The 19,945-nt window shown below is 40.2% G+C and overlaps 1 protein-coding gene across 2 annotated transcripts in view; it reads left to right on the plus strand.

The window, feature by feature from the left end:
- The first annotated feature begins 1,014 nt into the window (after positions 1 to 1,014).
- LOC122489368 (HLA class II histocompatibility antigen, DR alpha chain) overlaps positions 1,015 to 19,945 on the plus strand; it is a 51,036-nt gene continuing 32,105 nt past the window's right edge. The window contains exons 1-5 of one of the 2 annotated variants that reach the window (XM_043591086.1): positions 1,015 to 1,172; positions 2,814 to 3,059; positions 3,521 to 3,802; positions 4,108 to 4,273; positions 5,471 to 5,878. In XM_043591086.1, coding sequence (XP_043447021.1) covers positions 1,091 to 1,172; positions 2,814 to 3,059; positions 3,521 to 3,802; positions 4,108 to 4,262 — 765 coding nt within the window. In that variant the 5' untranslated portion in view covers positions 1,015 to 1,090 and the 3' untranslated portion in view covers positions 4,263 to 4,273; positions 5,471 to 5,878. Of the gene's footprint in view, positions 1,173 to 2,813; positions 3,060 to 3,520; positions 3,803 to 4,107; positions 4,274 to 5,470; positions 5,879 to 19,945 lie in introns of those variants that run through there. The other variant, XM_043591087.1, reaches the window with a different exon arrangement.

Here is a 19,945-nt window from a genome sequence, read left to right on the forward strand (position 1 = left end):
TCTATGTATGGCTTAATTTTCCTTCCTACGGCACTGTATGTCCAGAAACATGAGGGCCAGAGTGTGTTAACTTTCAAGTTTCTCAATGGTGAGCATCAAAATAAATTCTTAGAATCAGAACTGCAATAATTTATGTCATGAGGAGAACTTTCATAATGTTATGACATGAGGAAAGTTATGGTAAAGCCCTCCTGCAGGTTATTATCTCTATTGCCCCCAGTAAAATAAGCTTTGCCCAATTTACTCCACCCTATGCATCACCTTGATTCCTCAAATGAGGTGTATCCCCAGCGGTCCACTCCAGTCTCAGGTCATATTTAGTATGGTGGGGATTAGGAAAAGGTACCCCCCCCCTTACAGTCCACTGCTTCCAGTAACCATTACCTATGACATCTCTTCCATCCCTCTCCAGCTAGAGGAGTGTTGACACCAGAGTTCCCCACTGATGTTCTGTAAATATAGTACAGTGCCAGGGATTCCCAGATTTTGGGCTGAGTTGTCCATCTGGGAGTCTAGGAAACTGGAGAAGAATCCTGAAGCAATAAGGAGCTTTTTAAGTGAAGCTATGTCACCCAGTACTGTCAAGAATCAAGTATTCTCCATAGCATGACAATTTACCTTCTCTTTAGATGATTTGTTGTCCCTTAAATAACTCCCCAGCTATCACAGCACAGAGGCATAATCTGTCACTAATTGTCACACAGGGTGTTTCCATAGATTTTATTCTCAGTGCTTCAGGTACATCTGTTTCTAGAACTTATATTGGGATGAAACAGTCTATGGCTGAATGCACAACATTCTCAAAAACTTGAGTTTTTGCTCTTTTTGTTTATTTGTTTTGATTAATTGATTAAAACTCTACTTCTTTATCTAATGAACGAAGTGTTTCCTTTCCTGACCCTTTACAAGAGCTCTTTCCTTAGCAACAGATGTGTCATCTCAAAAGTTTTTCTGATTGGCTTCAGCTCAATTTATTTGAATTTTAATCAGTCAGACTCTATCATACCTTACATTCTCTTTTCCTTTATTCTTGTCAGTTCTACCCCACTCTTAAGCTCTACTGACCCCTAAAAAATCGCCAAAGAAGAAAATGGCCGTAAGTAGAGTCCCAGTGCTAGGATTTTTCATCATGGCTTTACTGATGGGTCCTCAGGAATCATTGGCTATCAAAGGTAAGTGCTAAGAGAAACAAAACTTTGGATATAAGCTCTAAGAACATTTGAGAGATAAACTGTAACTATTTGCAAGACAATCTTTGGGCTGAAGGGAAAGTGTGGCAGTCTTCATGTGGTCTAAATCTGAAAGTATAAAAATTATAGTTTGAATATCTTATCATAAATTGAAGTCAGTCACATTTAGTTGAGAGGAACAAAAGCTGAGTATTGATTAATACCATTGACTTTGAGATCAGCCAGACTTGAAGTGAAAATATTTTCTGAGAGGCATTAATGTAAGCTAACGTCTGGGTTTTAATTTCTTTTTCTGGAAAATAAGTAAATTTAAAAATCTCACATAATTTTGTATGATTAAATGAGGAAAAAAATTTGAGAAGTTCTTACCATTGGTTCTTAGCCAAATACATGGTAGTTATGTTTTGGCAATTGAATCCTGTCAGCATATTTTAAGCACAGACATTGTACTGAAGATCACCAGAAAGGGAAGTCACCAAAAGCAATTAATCTATCCAAGGGAGGGTAAGGGCAGGTATGTATGCTGATACAAAATGCATTTAACTTACTTCCTCTTGGGAGAGGGATATCCCCTTCACCCCTTCAGTAGATTTTACAATGATCTATGGTCACTATCATTTAGTGATTTTCACAAAAGAGTAGAACAATGAGTAAGAATATGGAGATTCTGCTATTATTCTCTGTCATCTCCACACGAAATGTTTACTTCTGTGAAAATGTATTATGAAAAAGTATCCTTCACTCAGACTGATCCCACAGAGGGTGGCAGGTACACTGGAAATAAGTAATGTAATAATCCAACTCCAAGACCCATGATAGAAATTTTAAGTTTCTATTGCCTAGAAAAAGCCACATATAGAGATACATACCTTGTAAGATAGAGTCTCTTCCCTTGGGATGGAAGGGGAAGCTAGAGGTGTCTCTGTTCCTTAAATACAAAGCAACTTTAACCCTAAAATGCTTGTTACAAGCCTAAAAATGTACTAAGAAATTACTTACTTTGCTTGCCTCATTTAATTCCAAAGACAAAGCCAAGGTAGAAGCAAAACCACAGGAAAGTATAGTAGGAAAATAACATATGAGTAGATAAACTAATCAATTCAAGGTTACTAAGTAGCTGAATAAGAATTAAAGATTTAATTTGATTCCACAGTTCAGAACCCAGCCTTTTAAACAGTTTTCCCCTCTTCTTATATTACAATGTTCTGAGAGATGCCCTAGAATTCTTGTCTAAGTGTATTTAATTGCCAGGAAAATGCAGTGAGTGAACAATTCTCTTTCAGGAGCTGCTGCTGTATTTCCAAATAGGGAGTCATTTCTCAGCTAGTAACATGGAGCCAAACAACGGCTTCACAAGACTCGGATTTTCAGCCCTCATTTCCTTCAATCCACCCTCTCTAACTCTGCCCCTTTATTTCTGCCCTCCAGCTGTGTTCAACATGGATGTCTTCCACCTGACCCTCATCTTCAGACTCATCCCTGCCCTCCATCACTCCTTCACTCCATATAGCTCCACTCCATATTGTTCCACTGCCCCTGCCAACATGTTTGTCTCACATCCTGGATCTTCTTTCTCTCTTCCACCTTTCTTCTCCCACCCTAACACCTTTCCTGCCTTTTCAGAGGAGCATGTGATCATCCAGGCTGAGTTCTATCTGAAGCCTGACTCATCAGGAGAGTTTATGTTTGACTTTGATGGTGATGAGATTTTCCATGTGGATATGGAAAAGAAGGAGACAGTGTGGCGGCTTGAAGAATTTGGACGTTTTGCCAGCTTTGAGGCCCAGGGTGCCTTGGCCAATATAGCTGTGGACAAAGCTAACCTGGACATCTTGATAAAGCGCTCCAACAACACCCCAAACACCAATGGTAACTTCTACACTGCTAGACATTGGAATCCTAACTTTGAAACAGATGCTTTGGCTTGTGTTACATTATTGTGATTGGCTTTCCCTCCCAGGGGCCTAGAGTTGCTATCAGCAAGCCCCTACCTCTCATGCCAAAGGCCCAAGAACAGTATATAAGTTTATTCCTTTCCTGAGGTGCTCACATCTTATCCTCACCATCCACAGTCACTTATACTATGAGTCATTGCTCCAAATCTATGCCAGGAGAGACAGAAATAAAATTATACCCATTACTTAAAATATCCCAATATATATTATACCATAACATTGGTTCCAATTCAGGAGGGAGAGTATCCGAGATAGGTATCTGAGACTGTGGCATAGATTCTCAGGCACATTTCCAATTGCTTTTTCAAAAGCTTCAGTGGGAGGGAGAGGGTATAGCCTAAGCAGGGAGGCCTAATTTCTGTCATGTGTCCCCAGAACCTCCCGAGGTGACGGTGCTCTCAAACAGCCCTGTGGAACTGGGAGAGCCCAACATCCTCATCTGTTTCATCGACAAGTTCTCCCCACCAGTGATCAATGTCACGTGGCTTCGAAATGGAAAGCCTGTCACCACAGGAGTGTCAGAGACCGTCTTCCTGCCCCGGGAAGACCACCTTTTCCGCAAGTTCCACTATCTCCCTTTCCTACCCTCGACGGAGGATGTCTATGACTGCAAGGTGGAGCACTGGGGTTTGGATGAGCCTCTTCTCAAGCACTGGGGTATGGACTATCTTCAGTCTCCTTCATTCTATGGTTTCCTCCCGTGATGCATGTGTCTGGTGCTTAGGGACCCAGAGTACTCTAACACATCCATAACAATTGCTGCACATCCTATTCCTTGTCTTATCCCATTATTCAGCTCCCCCCACTTGTTAATTTGCATTCCTTTCATCCACCATTCTGTCTTCCTCTTATTTAATTGTTTAGTAACTATTCATTTGACTAAACACCCTACATTTGGTTCTAGGTGCTACTCCATATGACTGTCATTACTTCTGTACTGTACTCTGTTTTATTTTCCCCAGAGTTTGATGCACAAACCCCCCTCCCAGAGACAACAGAGAATGTGGTGTGTGCCCTGGGCCTGATCGTGGGTCTGGTGGGCATCATTGTTGGAACCATCTTCATCATCAAGGGCATGCGCAAGGTCAATGCTGGTGAACGCAGAGGGCCTCTGTGAGGCATCCACAGGTGGGTGTCATGTGGTCAGAGGAAGACATATATGGAGTTTTCCAAGGGTAGGAAACAGAATGGAGAAAAGGATGTGTGATGTCTTTAACAGAAAATGACAGGAAAGTCATGGCTCTTGATTTATCTTTGCTGGACAGAATCAGACTTTGGCATCATCTGGTATCCCAAGGTTTTAAGATCCCATATTCTTTCGCATACATGTACACCTAGACCACAAATTCAATCTTGGAAGTTATCTTTACTACCTAAGACCATTGATGCACATAATACTTATAAACCAAATGATCTAGGAAGGATCTGGGCACTTCTGGTTTATATTTTCTGAAGCGGTACATCAGTTCAGAAACATTTCCAGAGGTTGGCTCTTGTGGGGTTAAGATAAATTCACTGGATGAAATGAAAATCCCTTGAAGGCCATTGCCTGTTTTTATTTCTGTAATCTGAAAAGTGGTGTGGAAACTTCCAAGAGAACGTAAGCCGTGGTCTGCTCATTCATGCTTACTTGGAGAGTAGGGGATGCAGTTCATGTTGGAAAGGTTATATTTACTAGATTGTATTTACTATTACTTGGGTTAGATGAATATTAAGACACTTTTCCAAATCAGGGTTTCCTGAGTGGCTCAGCAGGTGAGTATCGAATTCTTGATTTCAGCTCAGGTCATGATCTCAGGGTCGTGGGATTGAGCCCCACAGCAGGCTACAGGCTGAGTGTGGAGCCTGCTTGGGATTCTCTCTCTCTCTCTCTCTCTCTCTCTCTCTCTTTCTCTCTCCCTCTACCCTTCTTCTCCACTCATGCTCTCTCTCTCTCTAAAATAAAAAATATTTATATTTTATTATTTTTTAATGTTTTATTTATTTTTGAGAGACAGAGAGAGAGAGAGAGAGAATGCACGAGAGGGTCAGAGAGAGAGGGAGACACAGAATCTGAAGCAGTCTCCAGGCTCTGAGCTGTCAGCACAGAGCCTGATGCAGGGTTCAAACTGGTGAACTGTGAGATCATGCCCTGAGCTGAAGTTGGATGCTTAACTGACAGAGCCACCCAGGCGCCCCATAAAAACAAACAAACAAACAAACAAATAAAAAAAATGTAAAGAGACTTTTCCAAATGAAAGGATCAAGGGAGAAAGGAAGGAATCTGAAAAGAGAGCTTGAAGTATTCATCTTAACACTTTAGTAACTATGTGTGTCCTGCTACAGGCAATGGCATTTCCTAAAGAGAAGATCAATGAAGAAATTTGTGCTTTAATAGCTTCATGAGCCCAGCAATACTCCAATTGTGCACCTCACAGAAGACAACTTTTCTCCAGCATTTTCAGCCCTTTAGCTATTCTAAGAATAATGATGCCTTCCTGATCTGTCCAGACTCTGACATCTAGTTATTCCCTGATTGTTGCCCCTTCTTGGGTATGTTTTCCTCCATTTTCTGTCTTCATTTTAATATCACCATGTAATGCCTCTGGAATAGACCCTAGAAGATCCTTTCTCTATTATGGAACCTTTTGAATGTTCAATATAGACATCATTTCTACATTTATTGCTTGGGTTTCTTCAAACTGTAATTGTGATTTTTTGAGCACAATAAACTTTTGATGAGTCTGAGATGAAGTTTTGGTGTCTAAACCAGTTCTTCATAGGGACTAGGAAATATATGTGATTCTTTCTTCCTGAAATGTGTTAATGTTGAATGTGTGTGATAAATTCTGTAAGTAATCAGAAATATCGAGGTTCATTAGGACCATGCCTCACTTGTAGAATCCATAAGCAATCCAATTGCTGTGGTCCAGTCCCCCTAGGAAAACCCTGGAGTAGAGTTTGTTGGGAGATCTCTACTTAGCAATGGTTTCAGAATCTGATTTTGGTTCTTGAGTCCCTAAGTTAATAACATATCTGGATCTCTGGTAGGATGAATGTGGAAGCCTAGGGTTTAGCGTTAGATAATAAGTGAGACTGATGATGAGGAGCAGATGGGAGTGGAGTGGGGAGACAATAGAGGAGGATTCATATACTTTACAGTATTACATATCAATTACATCCGTCCAGGTTTAATGAAAAATAGGATCGAACGTTGTGGATCAGCATTACCCATTTTATTGACATAGTCTTGGATGCCTATTTCATTTCCAGGAGAATGGTCTGACTTATTCCTAGAATAGTCTTGGATTGGATATGTATCCCTGAGTAGAAAAATCAAGTAAAAAGTGGGAGTTTGGGCAGAACATGACATTAAAATGGAAGGAAAAAATATTTAAGACACAGGGGGATATTGCTCATTTATCTGTGAAACTATTACTTGATCTTTATTTCTAAATGGCTAGCAGAGCCTACCCAAAACCATAAAGATTAATTATCCTGACAGTTTGTTAGAGTGGCAAATAAGGGATGTTGCATTGATGTCAACTTGGGGTTCATCTTGCTATACATTCACTAGCTGTGTATTCACTGATACCTTACTTAATTCAACTTACCTGATTCCTTTCACGAATATACTGGTGGGAATTTTTATCATACTGAGTTATTGTAAAAATTAAAGGAGGGGCGCCTGGGTGGCGCAGTCGGTTAAGCGTCCGACTTCAGCCAGGTCACGATCTCGCGGTCCGTGAGTTCGAGCCCCGCGTCGGGCTCTGGGCTGATGGCTCGGAGCCTGGAGCCTGTTTCCGATTCTGTGGCTCCCTCTCTCTCTGCCCCTCCCCCGTTCATGCTCGGTCTCTCTCTGTCCCAAAAATAAATAAATGTTAAAAAAAAAATTAAAGGAAAACTGCAAGAAGAGTAATGAGGTCTACCACTTAGTGGTAATAATGTTGCAAAAGTGATAAATTCTATTATTTTTTCTCAGAATTTCTACAGCCCGATGATAAAAATCTCAGAAAAACCAAAGCAAGATGACTTTGATGGGTAGCAAAATAGATCACCCCAAAATATACCACTTAGCCATAAGGATCGTTTTGAACTGATAAGGTGGTCTTGGGTAATACAATTGCTTTAGATTGCTTATTAGCTGAAGAAGGAGTCTGTGCCATAGCAAATACCTCCTGCTGCTCCTGGATCAATGCCTCTAATGTTACAGAAACTCAAATACAGGAAAAAAAACAAGCTTCTTGGCTAAAACACATTGATACCAACTGGTTTGGTACCTGGGGGTCCCGACTAAGAGACATACTTCAGTCCCTTGGTATTCTCCTGATAGTCGTCATGAAGCTACATTCTCTCAAGGGGCTTAAACACATGTTTATAATCACCAGCAGTACATCAGATGGTCTCACTGCACTTGGAGAAGCAGAAATGGCATGAACGGTGAGGTGCAAACACCTTCCACGAACCTGATCTGATAACTTAAGAGTTTCACAGGGAAACAAGAACAACTTAACCCTGATGGTGACAGAGAGGCACTAATACGAAATTTGGTCCACCTCTCATGTGTGCAAGGATGACCAAAATGGGGGAATTGTTGGAGTAATTTTACTAGGAGGCCATCAGACAGAGATGGCTCCAACATCTTGGTAACTTACATGAGCAAACTGAAACCTAAGCCAGAGTCAGTTCTTTTAAGTGCACTCATACCCCAGCAAAATTCACCAATAGCCAACTGGGATTTTCCAAGTCAGGCCAATGAATAAGGTATAGCCACTCAGGTAATTTCTGTGCTCTGTTTCTGCATCTATTCTATCAAATCCTTTCCCCTAAGCTCCTGTCAGAGAACTTGCACCATTTTGGGGTTGGCACTGCAAGATTTGAATAATTCTCAAAAAAACAAAAACAAAAACAAAAAAACAACTCTTGAAAATTATCTTATGCCTCAGTTTCTGTTTTATCACTTTATAGGACTTACTAAAAACTATCAAGTTTCTGTACCTATGGCTTAAATAATGAAAGCCACATCTTCAGAAATTTGAAAATAGGCATAGGTATTTCTTTTACAAAGCTCAATTTTTTTACTATAAATACAGGTACAATAGGAATAGAGTAAAACTCAGACACATGTGGAATAAAAAAGAAAACATCTCTATACTTCCATATAATAAGACATTTTTTGGATACTTTACCTTTGAAGCGTAGTTTTAAGTTTACAGAAAAATTGGGCAGAAAGTACAAAGTTCAGAATTTGCATCTTCCTCCTGCTTCACAAATAGTTTCGCCCTTTATTAACATTTGTCATTAGTGTGTTGCATTTGTTACAATTGATGAACCAACACTGATACATTACTATTCCCTGATGTCCATAGTTTAGATTAGGGTTCACTCTTTGTATTTTTTTGCATATATTTACTTTTTATTGAATTTGTTAATGTTACAGAGTCCTTGCACTGCCAAACCATGCCTGAGAATTCAAAGAAAGAGATGATACAGTGGACTGCCTCAGCTACCCAGCATACAGTATATTGAAACTTGATTCATGTGCATTTTTTATAATTTCACAATCTTTCGAAAAGTTATAACAAGAGTTGGAATTTTTTATCTCCCGCAGGCCTTTAGATTTCTAGTATAGTATGCCACCAAATAAAAGTTCCACACATTCATCTCAGTTCATTCCTCAATAACATAACCCCTAAACAAAATTTTGCTGGAAAAAAAATGTATACTTTTCAGGGGAAATATGTGGCTCAAGGTCCAAGAGTTTATTTAAGAATTTTGGTTCCCACATGAAGTCTTCAGTTTGACCAAGAATCTCTTGTTTCTTGATTAATCATCCAACCTCTCCTTGGCTGGTTCAGCTACTCACCCCAATACACCAGAGGCCAGGCATCCTGCCTGCCACCTCCGACCACACCATTATGGCTCAGGTGTGGTGGGCAGGTCCTGTCAGGAGATCCTGTCAACTCCCAGGAGCTGATTCCTGCACTGACACTGTCATCAAGACTAAACTCCCATAGGGGTTCCCCCTCCCCCCCCCACAGGAACAGTTTTACTCCCTCATTTGCTTCACTCTGGCCAGTAGCAAGTCTGCAACTCTTGCATTTGGCAAAGGGATTTATTATAGAGAAACCCAGACTCTGCACTGAGCGGTCATGCATCACTTTGCAATATTTCTATTGACCCAAAGATACAAAACTAGTAAATTACTAGACTATCTCATTAGATGGAAAAGCTTTTCAGTAATCCTGGGTAGCTTCCTGAAGTCCCTTTAAGGACTAAAAATTACTGGATAGTTTAAGCTGTAATTTTTAAAAACAGAAGGGCTATGTCACCTGTCTCTCTCGCCCTGGACTTTTCAAATGAACATAGACATACCAGAAGTTTGAGAACAGAGCTAAGCTGGCATGGTCATTGCATCTGCAGAATGTCCAATACCTTAAAAATTGGGGCACAAGCATGTCTGGTAATCTTTTCAAAGATCATATAAGATCTGTGAAAACCTAAGTGGGTTTTAGGTTAAGGTTCTGATCACATTGCTCTGAATTTATAAGGACAGGTCAGCGAATCACGTGGCCTGAGCAGAACCCACACTCTTTCCACTGCAGTTTACTGTACAATGTAGAACTGATTAGAGGAGGCTTTGGCAGCACCTGAAGTAGAGCCCCCTGCATCCACTGCCCTTTTATTTTGTTCCACTCTAGGGACTGGAAAATTCATGAGATGTGTCACAATCCTAATGCATATTTCAGATTACTTATTCAACCAAGCAATATGCTCTGTCAAAGAACTTATTCTAAGTCAAAAAAAAAAAAAAAAAAAAAGGGGCCTGTTCCACATTAGCGGAACAGAAAAAGCACTACCCAAATAAAAAATCACTAAAAGAGGGGCGCCTGGGTGGCGCAGTCGGTTAAGCGTCCGACTTCAGCCAGGTCACAATCTCGCGGTCCGTGAGTTCGAGCCCCGCGTCAGGCTCTGGGCTGATGGCTCGGAGCCTGGAGCCTGTTTCCGATTCTGTGTCTCCCTCTCTCTCTGCCTCTCCCCTGTTCATGCTCTGTCTCTCTCTGTCCCAAAAATAAATAAGCATTGAAAAAAAATTAAAAAAAAAATCACTAAAAGAAATGAGATCACGCCCCTCCTACCCCCTCTCCCACTTGATAGACCCAAGTACGGTTGACTCTAACTTGTGGTTACCTCAGAATACAACTCCCACTTTAAATTATAAAATCACAGCCCTACATAGATTATTGAACACAGGAGTTCTTTTGAGAGCTCCCATTCCAGGAAGTCTAACACAGCCCACTACAGAGTATGCCTTAAGGATGGGGCACAGGACAGGTTAACATTAAGGTCACTTAAATTTTCATTTTTTGCAGCAGATCAGAACCCAGATGGCTGACTTTCTGCAGGATTTCTGATAGGAATCCAGGAGAGCTGGTTTCAAGCTCCACAACCACACTTAACTAGCTGTAATCTTCGCGTTCAGAAGGTGTGATGCACATGAAGTCTGCACCCAGGGCAGCAAACCTGAGGCAGTCAGCCCTTACCAAGGCTCGGTATTTCCCAGCTTCCTACATGCTTGGCAGAGGACTGCAGGGACCGGACACTGTGTGGCACTGTAGATTTCTGGTGGGCCTTGCAGTGTTTTCCTCGTTGTGGTTAACCTGGCTCCAGGCAGCGTATACACACCACTGGTCATTGCTGGTTTCCGTAATGATTATTGCAGCAGGAGGTGCTTGTACTGGAGCGGTTTTACTCCAGGGACCTGAAGATTCTTCTATACCACCATCACCACCTCCACCTTCTTCCCGGTTATCACCTGCATCTTCTCTTTTCTCGTTATCTTCTTCCTTTTCACTTATTGGCATTGCCTGAACTCTGAGGCCACTGTAATAAACCTCTTTTTGCTCAAATTCTTTCCACTCATCTTCATCCTTAATGCTGTCGTGAGACTAATTCCGTTTCGGGCTTAGAGGCCAAGATGGTTAGAAAATTCAGCTCAAAGTGCTGGGCTGAAGTTGGAACACTGAACTACTCAAGAGTCTCAGAGCAGATGTCCCCCGATAAATGCTGCTCTGGGCCTAGCACTTCGGTCCCAGACCTATTTCCACTTGAGGGTGCCTCTGTCTTGGTCACAGTCCCAGCCAGCGACAGGAGGTGCAGGGGCAGGAGTGGATGGGAGTGGGGGGAAGTAGGGGGGTGGGAGAGAGGAGCCAGCCTGGCTTGGGGAAGCTTCCGTCACATGGCTGGCCTCTGTGCCACTCCAACCACTAGCTGGCCCCTCCTGGAGGGTTCCCCAGACAAGCTGCCAGCGGGGGTGGGTGCCTAGGGTTCACTCTTTATATTATAGGAATCTTTTCCAGGATGTCCTGAGTTGAAATCATACAGTAAGAGCTTTTTTAGTCTTAGACTAATTCATTCGCTTAGCAATATGCATTTAAGTTTTCACCACGTCTTTTCAAAGCTTAATAGCTTTTTTTTTTAATTTTTTTTTCTCAACGTTTTTATTTATTTTTGGGACAGAGAGAGACAGAGCATGAATGGGGGAGGGGCAGAGAGAGAGGGAGCCACAGAATCGGAAACAGGCTCCAGGCTCCGAGCCATCAGCCCAGAGCCTGACGCAGGGCTCGAACTCATGGACCACGAGATCGTGACCTGGCTGAAGTCGGACGCTTAACCGACTGTGCCACCCAGGCGCCCCAAAGCTTAATAGCTTTTTAAAAATTGCTGAATAATGCTTCATTTTATGGCTGTTGCACAGGTTATCCATTCGCCTATCGAAGGACATCTTGGTTACTTCCACCTTTCACATTATGAACACAGCTGCTTTAATCATTCTTGTATCAGTTTTTGTGTGGACCTATGTTTTCAGTTCTTTGAGTAAATACGTGGGAGTGTGATTGCAGGACTGGAAGGTAACAGCGTGTTTAGATTTGTAAACATTCACCATGGTGCCTTGCCTATTGTACCACACCCTGGCTGGCTAGCACTTGATGTTGTGAGGGTTCTCGATTTTAGCCAGAAGGCCACCTTTTGGCAACTTTTTATTTTGAAATAGTTATAGTTACACAGGAGGTTGAAAAGACAGCATAGAAAGACCTTGTGTACCTCTTTACCTAGTTTCCCAAAAGGATTATATCTTAAAAAAATATAAAATGAAAACCAGGAACCACACTGGTAAAATGTGCATGTTCAGTCATACGCCTATGTTCCATCCCATGTGTGCTTCTGTGTGACCCCCACCACCGGCAAGCACAGAATTATTCCAGTACCACAGGGATCTCCCTCTTGCTTCCCTCTATATTCACAACCACTTCCCTTCAGACCCCATCACTCCACACCTGACAACCACTAATCTGTGCCCCGTCTCTATAACTTGTCATTTTGAGGATGTTAGATGGATGGAATCATTCAGTAGGGGACTTTCCAAGACTGGCCTTTTTTGCGAGCATAATGCCTTTGAGAGCCATCCAGGTTGTCAGGTATTTCCACAGTTTGCTCGTTTTCATTGCTGACAATGTTCCATGATATGGACGCACCACAGTTTGTTTAACTGTTCACCTACTGCAGGGCCTTTTGGTGGTTTCTAGTTTGAGATTATAGCAAATACAGCAGCTGTGAACATTTGTGAACAGTTTTGTGTGAATGTGAGTTTTCATCTGTGACATAAAGGCCATGAAATGTGACTCCTGGGTTAGGAAGGAAGTGTATGTGTATTTTTTAAGAAACTGCCAAACTATCCTCCAGAGGGGGCTGCACCAGTACACGTCCCCTGTCAGTGCAGGAGACTTCAGTTTCTCTGCATTCTCGTCATCGTTTGGCATTGGCACTATTTCATATTTTAACTGTTTCTGTAGGTAAAGAGTGATATCTCAGCATATTCTCAATTTGCATTTCACTCCTGTCTAGTGATGCTGAACATCATTCAATGAGCTTATTTTCCATATGAATATTCTCTCTGATAAATGCCTCTTCATGTCTTTCATCCATATTGTAATTAGAGTAGTCTCCTCTGTGTGTGTGTGTGTGTGTGTGTGTGTGTGTGTGTTTACTGTGGAGTCCTAAGAGTTCTTTGCAGATTCTAGACACATGCTCTTTGTGATATTTTGGGTGTGCAAATGTTTTCTCTTTGTCTGTAGCTAACCTTTTCAGTCTCTCAATAGGATATCTTTCAGAATAAGTCTTTAAATTTGATAAGGCCCAATTGATGTCATGTCTAAGAACTCTTCACCAGGCCTAAAGATTTTGTCCCAAAGATTTCCTCTTGTTTTTTTTTTAATTTTACACTTGACTTTTATAATTTCTTTTGAGTGAATTTTTATAAAAAGTGTGAGAATTGGTCTAATTCTTTTCTTTTTCCCCTCCCATTTTTCTTAATGCTTATTTATATTTGTGACAGAGAAAGAGAGAGAGACAGTGTGCAAGCAGGGGAGGAGCAGAGAGCCAAGGAGACACAGAATCCCAAGCAGGCTCCAGGCTCTGAGCTGTCAGCACAGAGCCAGATGTGGGGCTCAAACCCACGAATTGTGAGATCGCGACCTAAGCCAAAGTCAGACATGTAACCGACTGAGCCACTCAGGCACACCTTTTTTTCTCCCATTTTGTTTGCTTTGTTTTTGCCTATGGATATCCATGTGTTCCAACACCATTGTTTGAAAAGACAACCCATCTTCCACTGAGTTGCATTGCACCTTGTCAAAAATGAGTTGGCAGACGCCTGGGTGGCTCAGTTGGGTAAGCATCTGACTCTTGATTTCTGCTCAAACCATGATCTCACGGTTCGTGAGTTTGAGCCCTGGGGTCTCTGCTTGAGAATCCCTACTTGGGATTCTCTTCTGCTTTCTCTGCCCCTCCCCTTCATATGTTGTCTCTCTCTCACTCTCTCAAAATAAATAAATAAACATTAAAAAATAAACTTAAAAAATTTTAAAAATAAGTTGGTGTGGGTCTATTTCTGGATTCTCTCTACTGTTCTATCAGTCTCTGTGCCTGTCCTTCCACAACCCCCATTAGTCTTGATTACCAGAGGTACAGAACAGTCTTCAATTTGGCTGGAGTGATCATTCAATTTTGTTTTTCTTTATCAAATTTAGTTTTATCTATCCTAATTTTCATTGCTTTCCCATATACATTTTAGAATAACTGTGTCTACAGCTATTAAAAATTGTGCTCAGATCTGGATATTAATTGCATTAAACTGGCATATCAATTAATTGACATCTTTACTATGTTCAGTTTTTCAGCTGATGAACATGGTAAGTCTTCATTTATTTAGATCTCTGATTTCTTTCATCAACATTTCTGTTTAGAGTCTTGTGCATGTTCTCTTAGAGTTCTAATTTAGTGTTTCTGTTCTTTTCTTATTTTGAGTGATTATAAGTGGCATTGCTCTTGAATCCTGTCACCTTAATGAACTCCCTCATTAGTTCTACAAGGGTTTTTTGTGTTGGGGAGGAAAAATTCCATGAGATTTTTATGGAGACTATCATATCAAATGAGCATAGAGATAGTTTTATTTCTTCCTTTCTGATGTGCCTGTCTTCTGAACACCTCCTATTCATCTCTTGATGAGATGTCCCCCTCCTTCAGCATGAGATAGCTGATTACCTATCACCCAATGTGGACGGAAGAGATTGATAGCAGTTTACTACATATACTCACAGCCTGAGGGAAAAGAACACTGCATTTCATGTAAGGCCACACGAGGGTTGCATTTGGGAACAGACTGAGTCATCAGGGCTGTGAGAGGCAGACTTTGTAGCAACAAGAAGATGAAGTGCCTCCTGGTTCCCACAGGAGGATGCTATTGGTTTGTTTGAATAGTTCCAGGGACAGGTAGAGAACTGAAGCCGTTAGGTTAAGGATCAGGTGCAGAACAGCTTTTCAGGCTATAAGTAGCTGGGTGGCAGTCTTTCCTTCTAGGCTGGAGAAAGATACCTGGTATAGGCAGGGTACTTGTGGTTATGCTTTTGGTGACCCTTTTGAGCCTTTGCCACAGTAATTACTGCTTTCTATTTTGTTGATGGCAAAGACCAAAGGAGCACTCAAATAAAGGATTTAAATTTTTTTTTTTACATTTCTTTATTTTTGAGAGACAGAGAGAGACAGAGCATGAACAGGGGAGGGGCAGAGAGAGAGGGAGACACAGAATCAGAGGCAGGTTCCAGGCTCTGAGCTGTCAGCACAGAGCCCAACATGGGGCTCGAAGTCACAAACTGTGAGATCATGACCTGAGCTGAAGTCAGACCCCAACCAACTGAGCTCCCCAGGCTCCCCTCAAATGAAGGATTTTTCAAAGAAAGACCTCTTTGGTAATGCTTCAAGGGATGGAATGTTCCTCACGTTGAACCTAGAAACCCTCAGTGAAGGAAATCAGAAAAAATGTTTTAAGAGGATTATACTGAGGAGTATTAGAATGTTCAGAGGCCTAATGAGGATACTTTAAACTACCTAATTAGTCTATTTGCACACCCAGGTTGAGATTGTGTGTCATTAAACTAAACAACCTGTGTGAGATGCATATTTTAATTGGTATTTGGAAGTTTCTAAAAGAACACTGACAAGATACTCTCCATTCAGGAACTTTCTGAAACAGTAACAAAATTGAGCTAAAAAATATCAACTCCATCATACTTCCTAGTATTCTACCTTCTTCTTATCCTTTTTAACAAATTTTTTTAATGTTTATTTTTGAGAGAGAGAGAGCAGAGTGTGAGTGGGGGAGGGGCAGAGAGAGACACACACAAACAGAATTCTTTTTAACGTCTATTTATTTATTTATTTTTGAGACAGAAAGAGGCAGAGCATGAATGGGGGAGGGTCAGAGAGAGAGGGAGACACAGAATCTGAAACAGGCTCCAGGCTCTGAGCTGTCAGCACAGAGCCTGACGTGGGGCTCGAACTCACGGACCTCGAGATCATGACCTGAGCCGAAGTTGGACGCTCAACCAACTGAGCCACCCAAGAACCCCATACACACAGAATTCTAAGTGGGCTCTAGGCTCTGAACTGACAGCACAGAGCCCGACGTGGGCTGGAACTCAGGAACTGTGAGATCATGACCTGAGCTGAAGTCTGACACTTAACCAACTTCGCCATCCAGGTGCCCCTTCTTCTTATCCTTTAAATGAGATGCTGGTGATTGAGGCATTAAAATAAAAATCCTCCTTCTCCTCACCATGCTAAGGCAATGATAATGCTGTAGTCAAAAGCTGTCCAGATTGGAAGCTGATATTCAGAGGCGGATAGCAATTTAAGGACTTCTCTCCTAAATTCAAATTAGAACTCTGTATCCGGAGGGAAGAAGAAAATTGAAGGTAAAGTGGTCAGACGAATAGATCAACCCATCATGGCTTTTATGTTGCAACCCAATTCTTTGAGAGATTGAAAGCAACTGTCCTTACCTTGTAAATAATTTGCAAAATATGAAATACGACCCAGAAAGAATTAAAAATCCTTCAACCTCTCTGGGAACTCTTATCTAGATGATTCTCTATTTTTAAGGTGGAAAGAAAAAAGGGGGGGAGGGGCTTTTAAAAATTCAAATGTCTAGACAAGCATTCTTGCTCAAAATCTAGCCCACAGCTTCCAGGTTACTTGTCAAGGAAATACAAATCTTAACTATATGGTCTTTATATCTGTGTGTTTATATGTATGTCATAAATATGACATACTGTTCTACCTCCAGATGGTATTGCTAAAATTAATTGGTAAAAGAGCTCTTCTTAGTTGGTTGAAGACAAGCATTTAGGGGAATTAAGCATTCTAAAACTCAGAAAGATAGAAATTAAACCCAAATGTTTCTCAAGGTCACGTGCTCTAGAAAAATATTCAATGTTAAAGCTAAATTAAGGCTTAGTTTAATTAAAATAAACATGGCTTTACAGTTATCAGCATTACAACTAAAGCATTTATTCTGCCTGGATTTACTTAAGTCAAATAAATTTATATGCTTTCAGTTGCAAAATGTTTTTTTGTTTTGTTTTGTTTTGTCTTTTTAGAGTATAGCTCAGGAGAATGACTAACTCTTTTATGGGTAATCTGAGCATAATTGTCAGGAACAAGTAAATTGTATCAATGTAATTAAGTTTAAAAGGTTTGTAGGTAAAACTTTAATAGCTTCCACAATCTTTGGTTACCTAAAACTTTAAAGTTTTGCTAGGTCAAATGATAAATTGGGTTAAATTCATAGGATATCTAAGTCTTTTCCAAATAAGATAAAATATTATAACATTGATTATTAAACATAGGTTTATTTACTTTATCTTATTACAAAGATGTGAAAGATAAATTTGGGTGTGTTAGTAAATATATTTTATGCCTTATTGGAAGATTGTATTATGAAAAAGCACATATTTCTAGAAATTGTGAAATATATTAATAAATTTGCCAATCTAGAGAATTCTGATGTCACAGAGAGTTCACAATGGCTCACTACTTAGTTTTCACAAAACAGTAATGTTTCTAAGCAAAGTTCTAATGAGTATAATGAAAAAAAACCAGAAATAACAAGGAAAACATCTCTGGAGGCAAAGAGAATAAGATATATGCTCTTGTTAAAAAAATTATGAGAGATAGAGATACATTTGTTCAGGGAAAAGACAGTAATTTTGTCCTAAAATGAGACTGGTTGTTTAGAGAGGAGAAACTTGGGACAGCTATTTTTTTAAAAAGCTTGTAGAAAGTGGTAGAAAAGGAATCCTTGGAAAAGAATTTTATGAGTGGTCAGGACTAAGGTTGTAATAAATGAATTTTAATATGGAAAGTACAATAGCACAAAATTGAAATCTGGTTTCTTTCTCTGTGAAGATGATAAAGTTTTCTTGCATTGCTGGTCTGCTTTTGATAGCAAATAGTGTGGTGGAGTCCCCTCCCTAAGGAATGTGGTGAAAAATCCCAAGATAAGGGAAGGCAACCTGGCTATGTGTGAGTAGGTGACATACTTCACAACTCTGTAACATAATACCACCCAATCAGATCGTATGTCTGTATGTTTTCATGTATGGGAGACAAAGAAATAGAAATCGTATAAAAGGCTACACCCCGCTGCACTCCAAGCTTAGTTTTTCGGGTACAAACCCACTGAGCCTGTACCGGCACAAAGTTGCTTCCTGGAAAGAAAAGCCTCAGTGTCACAACTCTCTGTGTGAACCTCGGTCCCATTACAATAATAAACAAAGGCTTTTCTTTATCTGCCTAGGAAAACAATTTCTATGTTATGTCTTTAACAGGTCTTCAATTACTTATGAAAGTTAAATCTCAATATTAAAAGAGCTAATTTTGCTAACAACTATGTAACCTTTTTTTTGCCTTTAGAATCTCTTATTGTCACCTTGGTTATATAGATAATTAAGTTTTAAATTTTGTCATAATCCCTGACTCTATTTAGTCATGTGCTTTAAAACCTTCTGTTATTTTGGGGGTGCCTGGGAGGCTCAGGTGGTTAAGCGTCAGACTTCAGCTCAGGTCATGATCTCATGGTTTGTGGATTTGAGCCCTGCATTGGGCTCTGTGCTGACAGCTCACAGCCTGCAGCCTGCTTCTGATGCTTGTGTCTTCCTCTCTCTGCCTCTCCCCTGCTCACACTCTGTCTCACTCTCTCTCTCAAAAATAAATAAGCATTAAAAAATAATAAAAAAAAAACTTCTGATATTTTTGACAAGATTTCCAAAAATTCAATTCTAAATGAACTCTCTTTGACTAATTAGACTTATTTATTTGGTATGTTAAATTACGTGGGAAGCACTATTAGATAAGTGATGATAAATCCTTTTGGGTTATATCACAGGGTGACTGTTATAACTGTTCTGGAAAATATATGAAATTCCTGAAGTTTTAATATGTCCTGGTATCAGGTCATCACTTGTAATTCTAATTATTGAAGTGTTTGTCACAGAAATAACCAGATTTCTTGTCACTTGCATTATAACGAACTCTCCTCAGATCTTTAACCATGGCTATTTTTAAGTCTTTTGTCATTTACAGTTATTGTTTTACTCTGATGCTCTTGTAAATGTTTTTCATCTTCAAGGAGACTCATGGAAAGGACTTCTGATGAATACAGGTTTCTGATAACCTTCAGATCATAAAACTAAGCTGAGTAAGAATTTCCAGAACTAATGGAAAAACTGCATCCAAATAGAATAAGAATTAGTAACATGGGACTGAAAGAATTGAGGAGGAATATTATAATTTCTTTTACTCTTGTTTAACATTTCTGGTTCTCTATCAGGTTTGCTTTTCCAAATTTAAGGACAATTTTTTTCTTATAAAATCTAAAATTACAAAAATGTGGTAAAATATTCCATTGTAAACAAACATTTATCTTTTTCTCCCTATCTGATTTCTCCAGAGTTTGAAACTCTCAGTGAGGATTCCCAATTTCATGGCAATTATACTTATTTGCAGAAGCTCATTGTTCTCCTTGTAACAGGATATCCTTGGAAACATTGGTCATATTAGTAAGACTTTGACTGTAATGTCATTATTTGAGAAAGACATGCATAAACTCAGATATGACCAGAAGTCATAAGGAATGAAGGTTGACATTTTAGAGTCAGTAAAGACCCTTGGAAGAGTCAGCCTGGTACCTTGTTCACTGTGGTCCCAGTAGCCTTACCAGGTGGTAAGGAAGGTCACACTTCCTAGTAGGCTCAGGAACTGGGGATACTTGGGGGCTCTCAAGAAGAGATATTCACACAAATCTAAGGTATGCAGCTGAACCTCATGCCAAGAAATTTGGCTTTGCTTTTAGCCTCAAAATATGAAATTTCTTATGAAAAGTTCAGCAAAGCAGATTTTTAAAGCCTATATGGCCAGTCACTA

Source organism: Prionailurus bengalensis, chromosome B2, assembly GCF_016509475.1.
Source record: "Prionailurus bengalensis isolate Pbe53 chromosome B2, Fcat_Pben_1.1_paternal_pri, whole genome shotgun sequence".
NCBI lineage: Eukaryota > Metazoa > Chordata > Mammalia > Carnivora > Felidae > Prionailurus > Prionailurus bengalensis.